We start from the raw sequence: 14,346 nt of genomic DNA on the forward strand, positions 1-14,346 counted from the left end.
GTAAAACCGTTTTATACAAAATTTGTGGAAAAAGAACCTAAAATAGCGACCAAACGATTTGTTATGGCGACCAGATGCCTATTAAATGTGTCTAGTGGATATAGAGATTGTCGTAATATTAAAAAGTTAGCTATGTAGTCACCATAGGCGATCATGTGACTTTTGGTAGATCGCCATCCGCGACCAAACAAGTCGTCCATTCAAAAAAAAAATAAAATTTAATCACTTTGGCCTTACTAACCCAACCTTTAAACCCTTTAATCAAATCTCATTTATGACACCTATTTTCCTGAAGCCTCCATTGCTACAAACAATTGCAAGAGTTGAGAATCAAACCCCCAACCTTCTGCAATAAAGAAAGAACATAATATTCCAACCACAAGGCTACAAGCTAATTAGTGATTCTTCTTGCGAACTATATACACGTATAGACTTATGTTTTTCTACTTCAGTTTTAATCGTATTAGTGTCATATTAGGCGTATTAGATACCATTAGTTTATTATAAGTCATATTATTAATATATTATTTGTATTACTCCTGGTATGTATTAGCATAACATTAGTTGTATTAGCATATTATTAATCATATCACTATTTTTATATTGGTGTAGTATTAGTTATTAGCATAATATCAATCGTATTAGTTTGGTATAGTCGTATTAGTATATTAGTGCCATAACATTGTATTAGTGGTGTTAATATATGATTAGCATAGTATTAGTCGTATTAGTTCAGTAGTAAGTATATCAGTACTGTATTAGTTGTATTAATGCATAATTAGTATTCATATTATTTTAGTATTAGTCGTATCTATATAGCATTAATCCTATTTGTATAGTACTAGTTGTATTAGTATATTTTAAATCATATTAGTCTGTCCTTAACTTATTTTTTTGGATATGATCTCCACCACTTTAATTTTCTATATTCTCCATTTTATATCTAAATGCCTTATTATTTTAACTGACTAATGTTTAATTTTTTATTCTTCGTCTCAAAAACAAATAATATTATCTAGCTGGACAGAGAAGTATATCCACAAATTTATTTCATCCACCTAATTTTCTCTTATTTATGAGTTAAAATCCTTTCTATTACAAAAGGAGTGGAGATTTTGTTACCTAATCTAATAGTTAAAATTGCTTGATGGAATTCAATAAAGGGGATTTTATAATTTTAATTTTCATGAAAATAGGTGCTAAAATTTTAATATAGGTGATGATGAATATATTTTCTGCTCATCGAAAAATTGTCAAAAAGTCCATATAAAAAGTGACTTTTTAAAAAATTATTTATAATATTTTCTTTATCAGAACTACTTAGAAATATATATGTTCTTTTGTTAAAAACAATAAATTAATAGAATCATCTATTCGACTATTATTTTTAATATTAACCAGCATGTGATATGCATATGACTTATAAATAAACCGATGAACATTAAAATCAATTAAAAAAAAGAAAAATAAAAATAAAACTAAAATGGAACATCACTTCATCTTCATTCATCCTAGCATACGTCACCCTTCCTTTCCTCTGAAATAGGCAACACTTCCCTTTAAGGCTTCAATTTCCACTTTTGTTGTTTAGTCTACAAATAAGAATCAGTAATAGAGAGTTCAAGTTTTCCAAGTGTTGAGGGGTTTTTTTAAGTGTTTAGATAGAGGTTAGAATTACTAATTAATAGAGAGAATATAATACTTAAGGAAGATAATATTATGGTTCTACGTGAATTCGAGTTTATTTATAACACAATCTAAAAGCACATACATTTGACTTAATTAGAAAAAAAACATAGCAACATGAAAATGCCTATCAACTACAAGCCAACTGACTTTCTAGAGGGCAGAAGGAAATTCGAGTTAAAATTAATCTTTTCTTTTATCTTCGGTTCAAATGCCTAAATTCCCATTACAAACTACATTTTATAATCTAATATCATTACCGAACTCTGCTACTTTAACAACTACTCTCTGTTTTCTATTGATGTTCTTATTGCTAAATGATTGACCAAAGATTACTAAATGTTCTTAATATGTAGAACTCACTAAACACCTTATTCTAGTGTCTAATTTGAAAAATGCAAAATAACCACAAACCCATGTTTCAAAGGAATATCTCAAACGGAGAGGAGGGCATGGAGTGATTTGTAGACACTAGAAGACTACAATTGTGTTAAAGTTTGAGCTAAATAACTACATTTAAGATCTTTGTCGTTAATTTGCATTATCTAAGTCAAAATTTTAAGATTAATTTAATACGTTTTGCGAAAATTTCAATTCCTCATCCAACTTTCACGCACGTGAGGGAGATGAATCTATAGTACAAAACTAGACCCAATCCTTAAATTTCGCCACCCTTTTCATTTTATCGCCACCCCTTAGGAAATTACTAATTTACCCTTGGATTTACAAAAAATTACGATTTTGCCATTGAACTTAAAATTCCCTATATATACCACAATCTCACTAAATTTTATCTTACCACACTTAAAAACCAACTTACAAAAGCAAATTGTTGGAGCAAAAACTAAGTTCAATCCGCAAACAATTAATCGAGGTAATTTTTTTTCGAATTTAATTAATCTAAATTTACAAACGAAAAAAAAACAAAATAAAATAAAATAAAAGTGAACCGCCCAGATTTGGGCGATTGGACCCTGGTTCAATCGCCTAAAATGTGGCGATTGAACCGGGGTCCAATCGCCCAGATCTGGGCGATTCACTTTATTTTTTTTAATTTTTTTTTCATTTTTTTAATAATTATTATAATTTTTAATTATATTATTATTGTGACTATTATTATTTTTATTACTGTTATTATTATTATTAATTTTATTATTATTGTTATTATTGTTGTGATTGTTTTTTTTTATTATTAAATATATGTTTATGTTTTGATTTTTTATTTATTAATGTAAATATGTTTGTTATAATTATTATTATTATTATTTTTATTTTTAATAACTTTTTTATATTACTTTTAATATTATTGCTATTATTGTTGTTTTTTTTCAAATGTAAATTATTTAAATTTTTTTTAAAAAATTATTAAAATGAATCGCCCAGATCTAGGCGATTCATTATATATATATATATATATATATATATATATATATATATATATATATATATATATATATATATATATATATATATATATATATATATATATATATATATATATATATATATATATATATATATATATATATATATATATATATATATATATATATATATATTGTTTTTTATAATTATTATTATTTTTTTTAATTTTATTATTGTTGTTATTATTATTATTATTACTGTTATTATTATTAATTTTTTTATTATTTTTGTGATTGTTATTATTTTTATTATTAAATTATTATTTTTCTTTTAATTATTAATTTATTATTTTAAATTTATTTATCATAATTAATATTATTATTATTAATAAACTTTGTATGTTGTGTTGAAAGTTATTTTAATTATTGGTGTTATTTGGTTTTTTTTTTCATTTTTTTCCATTTTTTGTTTTTTAGAAAAATTATTATTATTTTTATATTATTATTATTATTATTATTATTATTATTATTATTATTATTATTATTATTATTATTATTATTTTTACTATTATATTATTGTTATAGTGATTGTTATTATTATTATTGTTATTATATTATCCTTTAATTTTATTTTTAATTATTTTTTTGTTATTAGTGTTATGATTATTGTTATTATTTGTGTTTCTTTTTTTTTTTTATGATTATTATTAATGTTATTATTTTTGTTAATATTATTATTATTTTTATAATTATTTTCAATTTAGAAAATTAATATTGTTTTTTGTTCATGTGGTTAATGTAACGTAATGCTTGATTATGTTCATTTATTATTAATATTTAATGAAATTGTCAAAAATTGTAGAAAATGGCTGGTAATCAAGGAAAAGAAAAGGGTTTTTTTAGACAATTGTTGAGAGGTAATAGTTCTAGGCCTACCATACTCAGAGGGGACCCGCATGAGAGAGGGGTAACGGGTTCTGCTAGGAGGGCTAGGCAGGAAGAGGCTGCCAGATACAGTATTGCCCAAAGGTCGAGTGCGCTAGACCTAGTGCGAACCCCTCTTGATGACCAGTCTAGCAGCATCCAGAGTAGTTGGGGGGTTTCTAGTGATGATGATAATGATGCTGATGATGTTCAATACGAAGCTCCTGATTCTCGCCCATTGGACTGGACTGTTGTTCGGGGGCCCGATGGGAGATTCGCACGTGGCGGCCCTAGTTCTTCTACCGCATCTGAGCGCGCAGGCCCTCATAGTCCGCTAACACAGACTGGTTAGTCACATCACCCCAGCCCAGGGGGCCGACAGATACGCGAATGTTCCCTAACTATGGCGGGCATATAGCTAAACTTATTTTCGACGGCTCCGAGCGTACGCCTCCGATTCTGGATTGTCGTATTAGGAAGAGGCCGGTGGAGTCCATCATCCGACTGAGGGATATGTCCGATGTGCTAAACAATGTTCTACCTGCCACTTCCCTCGGCCGACTACCGGACATTATGCACCAGTCCATGGATACCCAGACGACAGCGTACTACATGGCTATCGTCAGCTCTACCTTGCTGGCGGATAAGACCAGAATTGGCATGCGACCTCACCCAATACTTGTCGTGAATGTCGATCAGCAGGAGGTGGACTAGGGTGCGGTGACCTTGGCCTACTTGTATAGGCAGCTCGGAATGGCTTCTAGGGCTGGTTGCAAGACCATTGCGGGCTGCCTCACATTGCTTCAAACATGGATCTATGAGTACTTTCCCGCTTTCCGGCCTCAACCTCGCCGAGAAGATGTGCCAAACATGACTAGGGTGGAGATGTGGTCAACGAAGAAACCACGTCGTGAGGTGGACAGGCTGAGGGACTACCGCATGGTTCTTGACTCAATGACGGAGACTCAGGTATTTTACATTACATGACATTTTGTTATGCATGTGTTTTTAATTTTACATTATTTGTTAACTTGGTCTTCATGCAGGTGCAATGGACTCCGTACAATTCTGCTGCTAGTGCGTTGCTTAATGAGCACCCACGCACCACCATCATCGGGGGTATCACGTGCTTTGATGTCGTCGAGGTGTATTTGCCGGAGCGGACATTGCGACAGATCGAGTTCATGTAGGCTATTCCCCCCGCTCCTATGAGACCAGCCAAGGCTCTCCGACCGGCACACGGTACCTACTCTGTGACCTTTGCTTCTTCTGCTGTTTATTTGGAGGCATGGAGTAGGTTCCTCTTTAGTGCCGCCTTCTTGAGCAGGGACTTCGTCGGGCATCTGTGCCATCAGAGGCTGAACCTACTTACGTTGACTGTTCAGAGTGTGCTCGCATCCGTACATAGCCCCCGACGTAGGCCCAACTTCCGGTCCTGGTCCTTCTCAGAGCAGATCTGAATACGTGAGTTTTGAAAATATACTTGTTTTATGCTATGTCTTTATGTTTTTTTGATGTTGTTTTATTTCTCTGTTCAAATTTCCCGATTGTACAACTTTCAACCAAGCGGTTCCATCTGCCCTGTCTGAATATTTGGCCTTGTTGATTTTTTTTCCCGCCACACAACTTGTCCACCATGTTCTCAACGTTGTTGGCAATATGCCAGATGCATAACAAATGCCGCACATCTACATTAAACAAAACATTGAACGTAATTAAGACATATTCAATACATAAAACGACATTAATTAATCAACAAAACCTTTTTACCTGGGAAGACGTCACGAATAGCTACAGATAAACCTTCATCTCAATCGGTTACAATGACGCTAGGAGTCTCAGCAGTACTTACCCAATAATTATGAATTGGATCGGAGTAAAATAAATAGTACTTTGATATACTTGCTGACTTGAATTACCATAACCCCTAAACCAATACAACACCATCTTTCCCCGACTACATTGTGTATGCTCAGAGTAAATACTCATTATAATTGAAATTATTTAGAAAAACTTCTTCCTTAAAGAAGTTTCTATTTGTCATTATAAATAATCTTTCTATTTACATAATAAATTTTGGAAAAAAAATAACCTTGTTATCCTCGTTTTAATATTTTAACAATATTTATAGTCCTCACATATCTTCTAATAACTTTATTTTTACATTTTTATAATTCTTATGGTTTTCACATGTTTCCCATTAACTTTGTAATTTATTTATTAGTTATGATTCTATATTTTTTCCACTAACTTTTTTTCATATTTTTAAAATATTTATGATTTCAATTTTTCCTCCATATTATTCAATAAAATAATATATTAATTATCTAAAATATTTAATTTTTCTTATTTTTCATAATAATCGATCATTAAAAAAATTGAATTTTTTCGAAACTTAATTACCGTTATTGTAAGAAAAGTGCATTTATATTTCCTATTGAAAGGATTTCGAAGCAAGCAAAGGAATTCTGATTCCTTTATTTTATTAGAAGAAGTTATTTATATTACAAAGAGAGAGAACCCTCTAGAAACAATTAGGACTATGTTGCCCTTTTGACTTAAAAAAATACTAGGTAAAATATATCTCAATACCCCCCCTCAAGTTGGAGCATGAGAATCGAAAATGCCCAACTTGAAAAGAAGAAGATCAAACTGTGGTTTGCCGAGGGCTTTTGTGAAAATGTCCACCAATTGCGATGTAGTCGACACATGACTAGGAGAAATAAGGCCATCAATGATTGCATCGCGAACAAAGTGACAATCTACCTCAATATGCTTTGTTCGTCCATGAAAAATAGGATTCTTTGCAATGTGTAAAGCAGATTCACTATCGCAGAACAATTTTATTGCTTTAGGATGATGAACGCCCAAACTTAACAACAAACCTTTTAGCCACTTCAGTTCACATGTGATTGCAGCCATTGATCGATATTCGGCTTCAGCTGAAGAGTGAGACACTGTATGTTGTTTCTTTGTTTTCCAAGAAATAGGGGATTGTCCTAGAAAAACAAGCCATCCTGTTAGTGAGCGACGAGTGAGAGGGCATGCAGCCCAATCTGAATCACACCAGCCTTCCAAGGTTAACTCACTATCCGCACGCAACAGAATACCCTGACCGGGAGTACCCTTTAAATAGCGCACTACTCGGAGAGCTGCTTCCCAATGCTCAAGACGAGGTTCCTGCATAAACTGAGACAAGATATGAACTGAATAGGCAAGATCTGGACGAGTGACTGCGAGATATATCAAACGCCCTACAAGACGACGGTAAGCCTCGGGATCCTTCATATATTCTCCAGTAGCAAGAGCAAGCCTGTGATTTTGTTCGATAGGAAACCCAACAGGCTTTGCCCCTAATAAACCTGTTTCAGAAATAATATCTAGTGTGTACTTACGTTGGCATAAGAACAAACCAGATGAACTACGAGCAACCTCAATTCCTAAGAAGTATTTGAGACCACCAAGATCTTTCATTTTGAAACAATTACTAAGATAAGCTTTAAAAAGTGGAAGTGCAGCGGAATCATTCCCAGAGATAATAAGATCATCTACATAGACTAAAACATTAATTTGAATAATGCCTTTAGTATAAGTAAAAAGAGAATAATCGGAATATGATTGAAGAAAGCCATATTCTTTCAAAGCGAATACTAATTTTGCAAACCAACAACGTGGAGCTTGTTTTAAACCATACAGTGATTTGCGTAAACGACATACCAATGACGGATCTGAACACTCGAAACCAGGAGGTAATTTCATGTAAACTTCTTCATTAAGATCACCATGCAAGAAGGCATTATGAACATCCATTTGATGTAATTCCCAGTTTTTTGAAGCTGCTATTGCAAGAAAGGCACGAACTGTGGTCATTTTGGCAACCGGAGCAAATGTTTCAGTGTAATCAATTCCTGCTTGTTGATGATTACCCAAAACAACTAATCGAGACTTAAGACGCTCAACATTACCATTTGACAAATATTTTGTCCTGTAAACCCATTGACTACCTAGAGGACGTTTCCCGGGAGGAAGTCGCTCCAAGGTCCATGTGCCATTTTCCTCTAAAGCTTTTATTTCATCTTGCATAGATTTGCGCCACTCTTCATACTTCATGGCTTCCTTAAAGGATTTTGGATCTTTTCCCTTAATGATGGCTGCAAGAAATGTACGATAATGCATGGAAAAATTGTCACAATTTATATAATGTGCTAAAGGATACGGAGTACCTGAGGAGTAATTGGAAGAAGGAGAGATAGAGGACGGACTATTAGCAAAAACCATATGAGTCACAAAATCCCGATACAAAACGTTCGGGAATTTGTCACGAAACCCACGATCCAAAAGAGCAGGAGGCAGTTGATCCGATGTAGCGAGTGCTGGATCAGAGGAAGTACTATTGGGCTGTTGTAAGGGAGGAGGCTTAACTGCCGATGGTGACCCAGCAAGAGGAACAGAAGAACATGATTGAATTGGAAGAGCTGACCCAGAGCTTGTAAATGGCTCAGTGGAACTAACAGATTCATCATGCTCATTTGGAACAGTTAAAATACCTTTTTCACTTTCTTCAGATTGAATATCCTCATAAATTGGCAAATTGTATTCAATAAAATCATGATGCACATCTTGAGTACTATTACTTTTATACTGAACATCTTGATATGGAAAAGCATCCTCAACAAATTTTACGTCTCTAGAAACAAAGAAATCTTGCGTGTCAAGGTCAAATAATTTCCAACCTTTCTTTCCATAAGGATAGCCCACAAAGACACACTTACGACTTCGACTTGCAAACTTATCACCATTAGTCTTTTGATTATGAGCAAAACACAAACACCCAAATACTCTAATAGCATCAAAGGACGGAGGTTTATGAAATAAAATTTCAAAAGGTGTTTTATTATATAAGAGGGGAGTAGGTGTGCGGTTAATTAAGTGGGCCGCAGCTAAAACACATTCACCCCAAAAAAAATAGGCAAGTTTGCTTGAAACCTCAAAGCTCTTGCGACATTCAAGATATGTTTATGTTTGCGCTCAACTTTTCCATTTTTTTGGGGGGTACCAACACAAGATGTTTGAAATAAAATGCCAGTGGTACTAAAATAATCAAGCAAACAATTAAACTCTGTCCCATTATCACTTTGTACTACCTTAATTTTTTGTGAGAATTGTCGATCAACCAATGCAACAAAAGACATAAACACACGAAAAACTTCCAATTTGTCAATTAACAGATATATCCAAACAACTCTTGAATAATCATCAACAATAGTTAAAAAATATCGAGCACCACATGATGAAATATGACGATATGAACCCCATAAATCAATATGAATTTTTTCAAAGATTCGAGATGTTTTATTATCACTTGTGAAAAATTTGTCTCTAGGATGTTTAGCATGCATACAAATTTCACACCTTGATGGTAAACTATCTTTTGTATTTTGTACATGAGGAATCATCTTAACTATTTTTTCAGAAGGATGTCCTAGGCGACGATGCCACAATTCCAAACTCGATGTTGCGGCAAAAATAGAGGCGCATGTAGAAACGTTTGGTTTGCTAAAATAGTATAGTCCGTCTTTTCTAACTCCCATTCCAATCAGCTCCTTCGTTTGGTCTTGTATAACACAAATAAGAGAATTAAATTGTACAATTGTCTGTAATTTGTCATTAAGTTGAGAAACAGAAAGTAAATTGCAACGTAAATTCGGAACATAAAGAACACCAATGAGAGTAATTTTATTCGACAAACAAACAGAGCCAACCAAAGTAGCAATGACTTGTTCGCCATTAGGCAAACCAACTGGGCACTCAAGAGGATGAGTGTCAAACAACCAAGCCAACTCCCCGGTGACATGATGTGTAGCACCGGTATCAATTATCCATGATGTCATATCAAATTTACCATTGAGACGATTATCGGGAACATTAGTGTTACCAAGAACCTCAGATATAGCCTTCCATTGTTCTGTAGTAAAATTTTGTCCAAAAGCAGAAACAGAGGGAATAAGAGACATGTTCGAAAAACCACTACTAGTGACATTAGCACGCACTTGTCCTCTACCCCTACTAGAAGATTTCTTCCCAGCAGACCATTTGTCTGGATAGCCATTAATTTCATAGCAATAGTTGGAATCATGCCCACGTTTTTTACAATGACTACAAGTGATTTCAGCCCAACAACGAGAGGCTTCATGACCAAGCTTATTACATTTAGAACAAATTGGTCGGTCAGAAGAACCACGAATCCGACCTGCATCAGAACGCACAGCAAATCCAAGAACATCCGGTGGTTTATTGTCAATTACGAGCCTTGAGGTTCGCACCCGTTCTTCTTGGGTGACTAACTGATAAGCACGATCAAGACAGGGGAGAGGTTCTTGTGACAGAATTTGGGTTCTTAAAGATCCATAAAAATCAGAATTCAATCCCATTAAAAATTCGTGTAATTGATTTTGCTCTCGATGTTTTTCATGTAAAGAACCACAAGTGCAAGAAGGAAGAGAGCATGAGATTAAAGGTTCATGATTATCCAATTCTTGCCATAAAGAATGAAGTTTACCGTAATATACTGAAACAGACATCTCCTTTGTTTGTTCACATTTAGCAATTGAAGATTTCAATTGTTGAATTCGTGGTCCATTAGTTTGAGCGTACCTGTGTTGAAGGTGATCCCAAAATGGCTTGGCTTCCCGAAATTTGGATAAAGAAGATCGAATTTCAGGATCAATTGTATTTGATATCCAAGAAATAAGCATGGCATTAATGGTCGTCCAGTCTGAGCGGGTGAAGGTGGGGAAGGAGAAGTGATGGTGCCATCCAAGAACTCGAATTTACGGCGAGCTTCAAGAGCCAATTGAATGTCGGCTGCCCAGGATGTGTAATTATCAGATTTTAATCGGGTTGGAGTGATGAAATCGCCCGGTCGATCTTGGGAACCGAGATACTAGGGAGAATTAGGTTTGATTTCTGGTGGTGGCGGCGGCGGCGGTGGTGGATTGATGTCCGCCATTGAAGAAGAGAAGAGAAGAGAAGTTTAGGCTGATACCATGAAAGGATTTCGAAGCAAGCAAAGGAATTCTGATTCCTTTATTTTATTAGAAGAAGTTATTTATATTACAAAGAGAGAGAACCCTCTAGAAACAATTAGGACCATTTTGCCCTTTTGACTTAAAAAAATACTAGCTAAAATATATCTCAATACCTATTCTCACCAGTCAGGTGCACCCGCAATCACTTCAATTGTTTAATTTTCCTGACTTGCATATTATAATCTGCTCTTTTTCTTTCGTGAAAACTCAATCATGGCTGATTTTGGAATCTTAATCGTTGAGAAACTCATTGAAGTGATTGGGAGCGAGCTGATCAAAGAGATTTGTGAGTTATGGGGCTACAAATCCGAGCTTGAGAAACTCAAAAAAAACCGTCCTAACCATCAAAGATGTGCTCCTAGTCGCTGAGGCCAAGCGCGACTTTTCAGTGGTTCAACGACGCTACGTTTCAGATCTCAAGGCTGCTGTTTATGATGCTGATGATTTGTTCGATGAGTTCATCACTCTGGCTAAACTCAAACAGATTGATGGCAACAAGCGTGGTAAGTTCTCCGAAAAGGTCCGTCGTTTCTTCTCTTCTAATAAAAATAAATTCAGTCAGGCTAAGCAAATGTCTCGTAGAGTTAAGGCAAATAGGAAGCAATTGGATGCTATTGCTGATGATTATAATAAATTTGGGCTTAGTGATACTGTTAACTATACCCCTATTTTTAGGAGGCGGGAGGAAACTTGTTCTTATGTTGATGTAAAGGATATTATTGGGAGGGATTCTGATAAGAAGGAAATCTTATATGTGCTGTTAGATCCTAGTGCTAGTGATGAATTTTGTTTCTTGACTATTGTGGGAGTGGGTGGATTGGGAAAAACGGCTCTTGCTCAACTTGTATTTCAAGATGAGAGCATTCAAAAGGGGTTTTTGTCATTATGGGTATGTGTTTCAGATCAAGATGGGGGACAATTTGATGTGATGACAATACTTTGTAAAATTTTAGAATTACTTACTAATGAGAAGCTAGATAATACATCCTCGTTTGAGTTAGTGCAAAGGAAGTTTCAAGAGCAAATTAGTGGAAAGAAGTACTTTTTAGTTCTTGATGATATATGGAATGAGGATTATGCAAATTGGAAGGAATTGGAGAAATTCTTGAGGATGGGTCTAGTGGGAAGCAGGATTGTGGTAACCACTCGTTCAGAGAAGACAGCTAGTTGCATAGGAAGTAAGCATGTCCATAAGTTAAAAGGTTTGTCCGAGGAGGATTCGTGGTCTTTATTTGAGATGACAGCATTTGAGGGAGTAAAAGATCAAGAGTTGGTTAAGATAGGGGAGAATATTGTAAAAAAATGCTACAACTTTCCCCTATCTATAAAAGTTTTTAGGTAGTCTTTTACATGGTCAAGAAAAGAGTAAGTGGGAGTCGATTGAAAATAGTTGTTTGAGTGAAATTAGTGAAGGTAGTGACAAGATTTTGACTACATTGAAGCTTAGTGACCACAATCTTACACCCTCGTTGAAGAGTTTTTTAGTTATTGTGCCTTATTTCCCAAGGATCATGAGATGGATAAAAAGATGTTGATTGAACTTTGGATGGCACAAGGATATATTGTGTCTTTAGTTGGTGGTCAATGTCTTGAAGATACTGCAGAGGAGTTCTTTCTGATTTTGTTGCGAAGATGTTTCTTTCAGGATGTAAAGAAGGATCAATGGGGTAATATTGCGTCTGTAAAAATGCATGACTTAATGCACGATATTGCTCAAGATGTGCAGAGGAATGAAATTTGTGTTGTAACTAGTAAAACTAGAGTTTTAGGAGCAAACATACGTCATTTGAATGCTAATAATGAATATGGAAAAGATTTATCGAGTAGTACTAGAATTCGTTCATACTTTGCTGATGATTTTGTAGATAAAGAAATAAAAAACATGACTGCTTTAAGATCGTTGATGCTGATTCCACGTGAGTTTACTTTTCCTTCCCTTGACAAACTGTTGCTTTTGAGATATATTTTCATGGGTTTGAAATATTTAGAAGCAATCCCTAATTCAATTACAAGGTTATATAATCTGCAAACATTACATTTACATTGTAAACATCTAAGAGAGTTGCCAAAATATTTTAGGAATTTGATAAACCTTAGGTGTTTGGATTTAAGAGGTTGTCGTTTTTTGATCGGTATGCCTTTAGGTTTGGATAAATTGACAAATCTGAAAGTTCTATCGTATTTTGTGGCGGGTAATGAAGATTTATGTGGAGAACTCAAAGTGATATAAACGTTCAGTGAGATAAAAGGAGGCATACACATCAAAATAGGAGAAAATTATAGAAATGTGAATGGCTTGAGTGACATAGGAGAAGGAGAAGGTTATTTGAACAATATGAAACATCTAAGCAAGGTTAAAATTGAATTTGAAGGTGAATGTGTTAACCCCAAAGGTGTGTTGATAAAACTACAGCCATCTCCCAATCTTAAGAGATTCAAGTTGGAAGGGTACCATGGTATGACAATACCATGGTCAACAGCCTCCCTTCCATATTATCTTGTTCGCATTCAGATCATAGATTGTCCTAAGTTGAGGCAGCTTCCAGTGCTCAGTAAATTACCTCATTTGAAGTTGTTATTTCTTTACAGTTTAGAGAGCGTGGAATATATGGAGAAAGAATTTAGCAGCAGTGTGGATACAGAAGCAATAGCAGAATCTTTCCATGCCTTGAAACATTAATAATTAGAAAGATGTCAGAGCTGAAAGGATGGTGGAAGGGGAATGTAAAGGATATGAGATTGAGATTTCCCTGTCTATCTTTTTTAGATATTGAAAACTGCCCTAACTTAACATCATTTGCTCCCTATTATAGCACAAAAAATTTGCCAGAGCACGATTTTCCTCGTCTCTCTGAATTGCTTATCGAAACTTTCCCTAACTTGGCTTCAAATCTAATTTTCCCACGCTTGGAAAAGTTGAAATTGAATAATGTTAATGAAGGGTTGTTAATAACTTGTGTGTATCCGCAAGTGAGTGTCACCAAACAAAGAGAAATGATTACGAACAATCTTAAATCACTACGCATAAGTTATGTCACAGAACTCACACTATAGTATTGTGGAGATGGAAGTAGAGAGATTTTTAGAGGCATTAAAATAGAGTTGTGCGTACCTTAATAGTTGTGCGTACCTTAAGAGACTATCCGGGTTGGAGTATCTCACTTCCTTGCAGGAGTTGAAATTTAGCAACAACGAACAATTGTGCATGAATGAAGATGACGAAGAGCCATGGAAATCCTTTCATTCCCTACGTAAACTAAATATTTATTCTCTCCAAAAAATAA

General features: G+C 34.6%; 1 protein-coding gene across 1 annotated transcript; it reads left to right on the top strand.

Annotated features, from left to right (window-relative positions):
- The first annotated feature begins 11,275 nt into the window (after nt 1-11,275).
- On the top strand, nt 11,276-12,437 carry LOC130804724 (putative disease resistance protein RGA3). The gene is made up of 2 exons (XM_057669282.1): nt 11,276-11,348; nt 11,452-12,437. Exons 1-2 carry the CDS (start codon nt 11,276-11,278, stop codon nt 12,402-12,404), a joined length of 1,026 nt encoding a protein of 341 aa, XP_057525265.1. The 3' UTR covers nt 12,405-12,437.
- Nucleotides 12,438-14,346: the final 1,909 nt, after the last annotated feature.

The sequence above is a fragment of the Amaranthus tricolor genome, chromosome 2 (assembly GCF_026212465.1).
Source record: "Amaranthus tricolor cultivar Red isolate AtriRed21 chromosome 2, ASM2621246v1, whole genome shotgun sequence".
Classification (NCBI taxonomy): domain Eukaryota; kingdom Viridiplantae; phylum Streptophyta; class Magnoliopsida; order Caryophyllales; family Amaranthaceae; genus Amaranthus; species Amaranthus tricolor.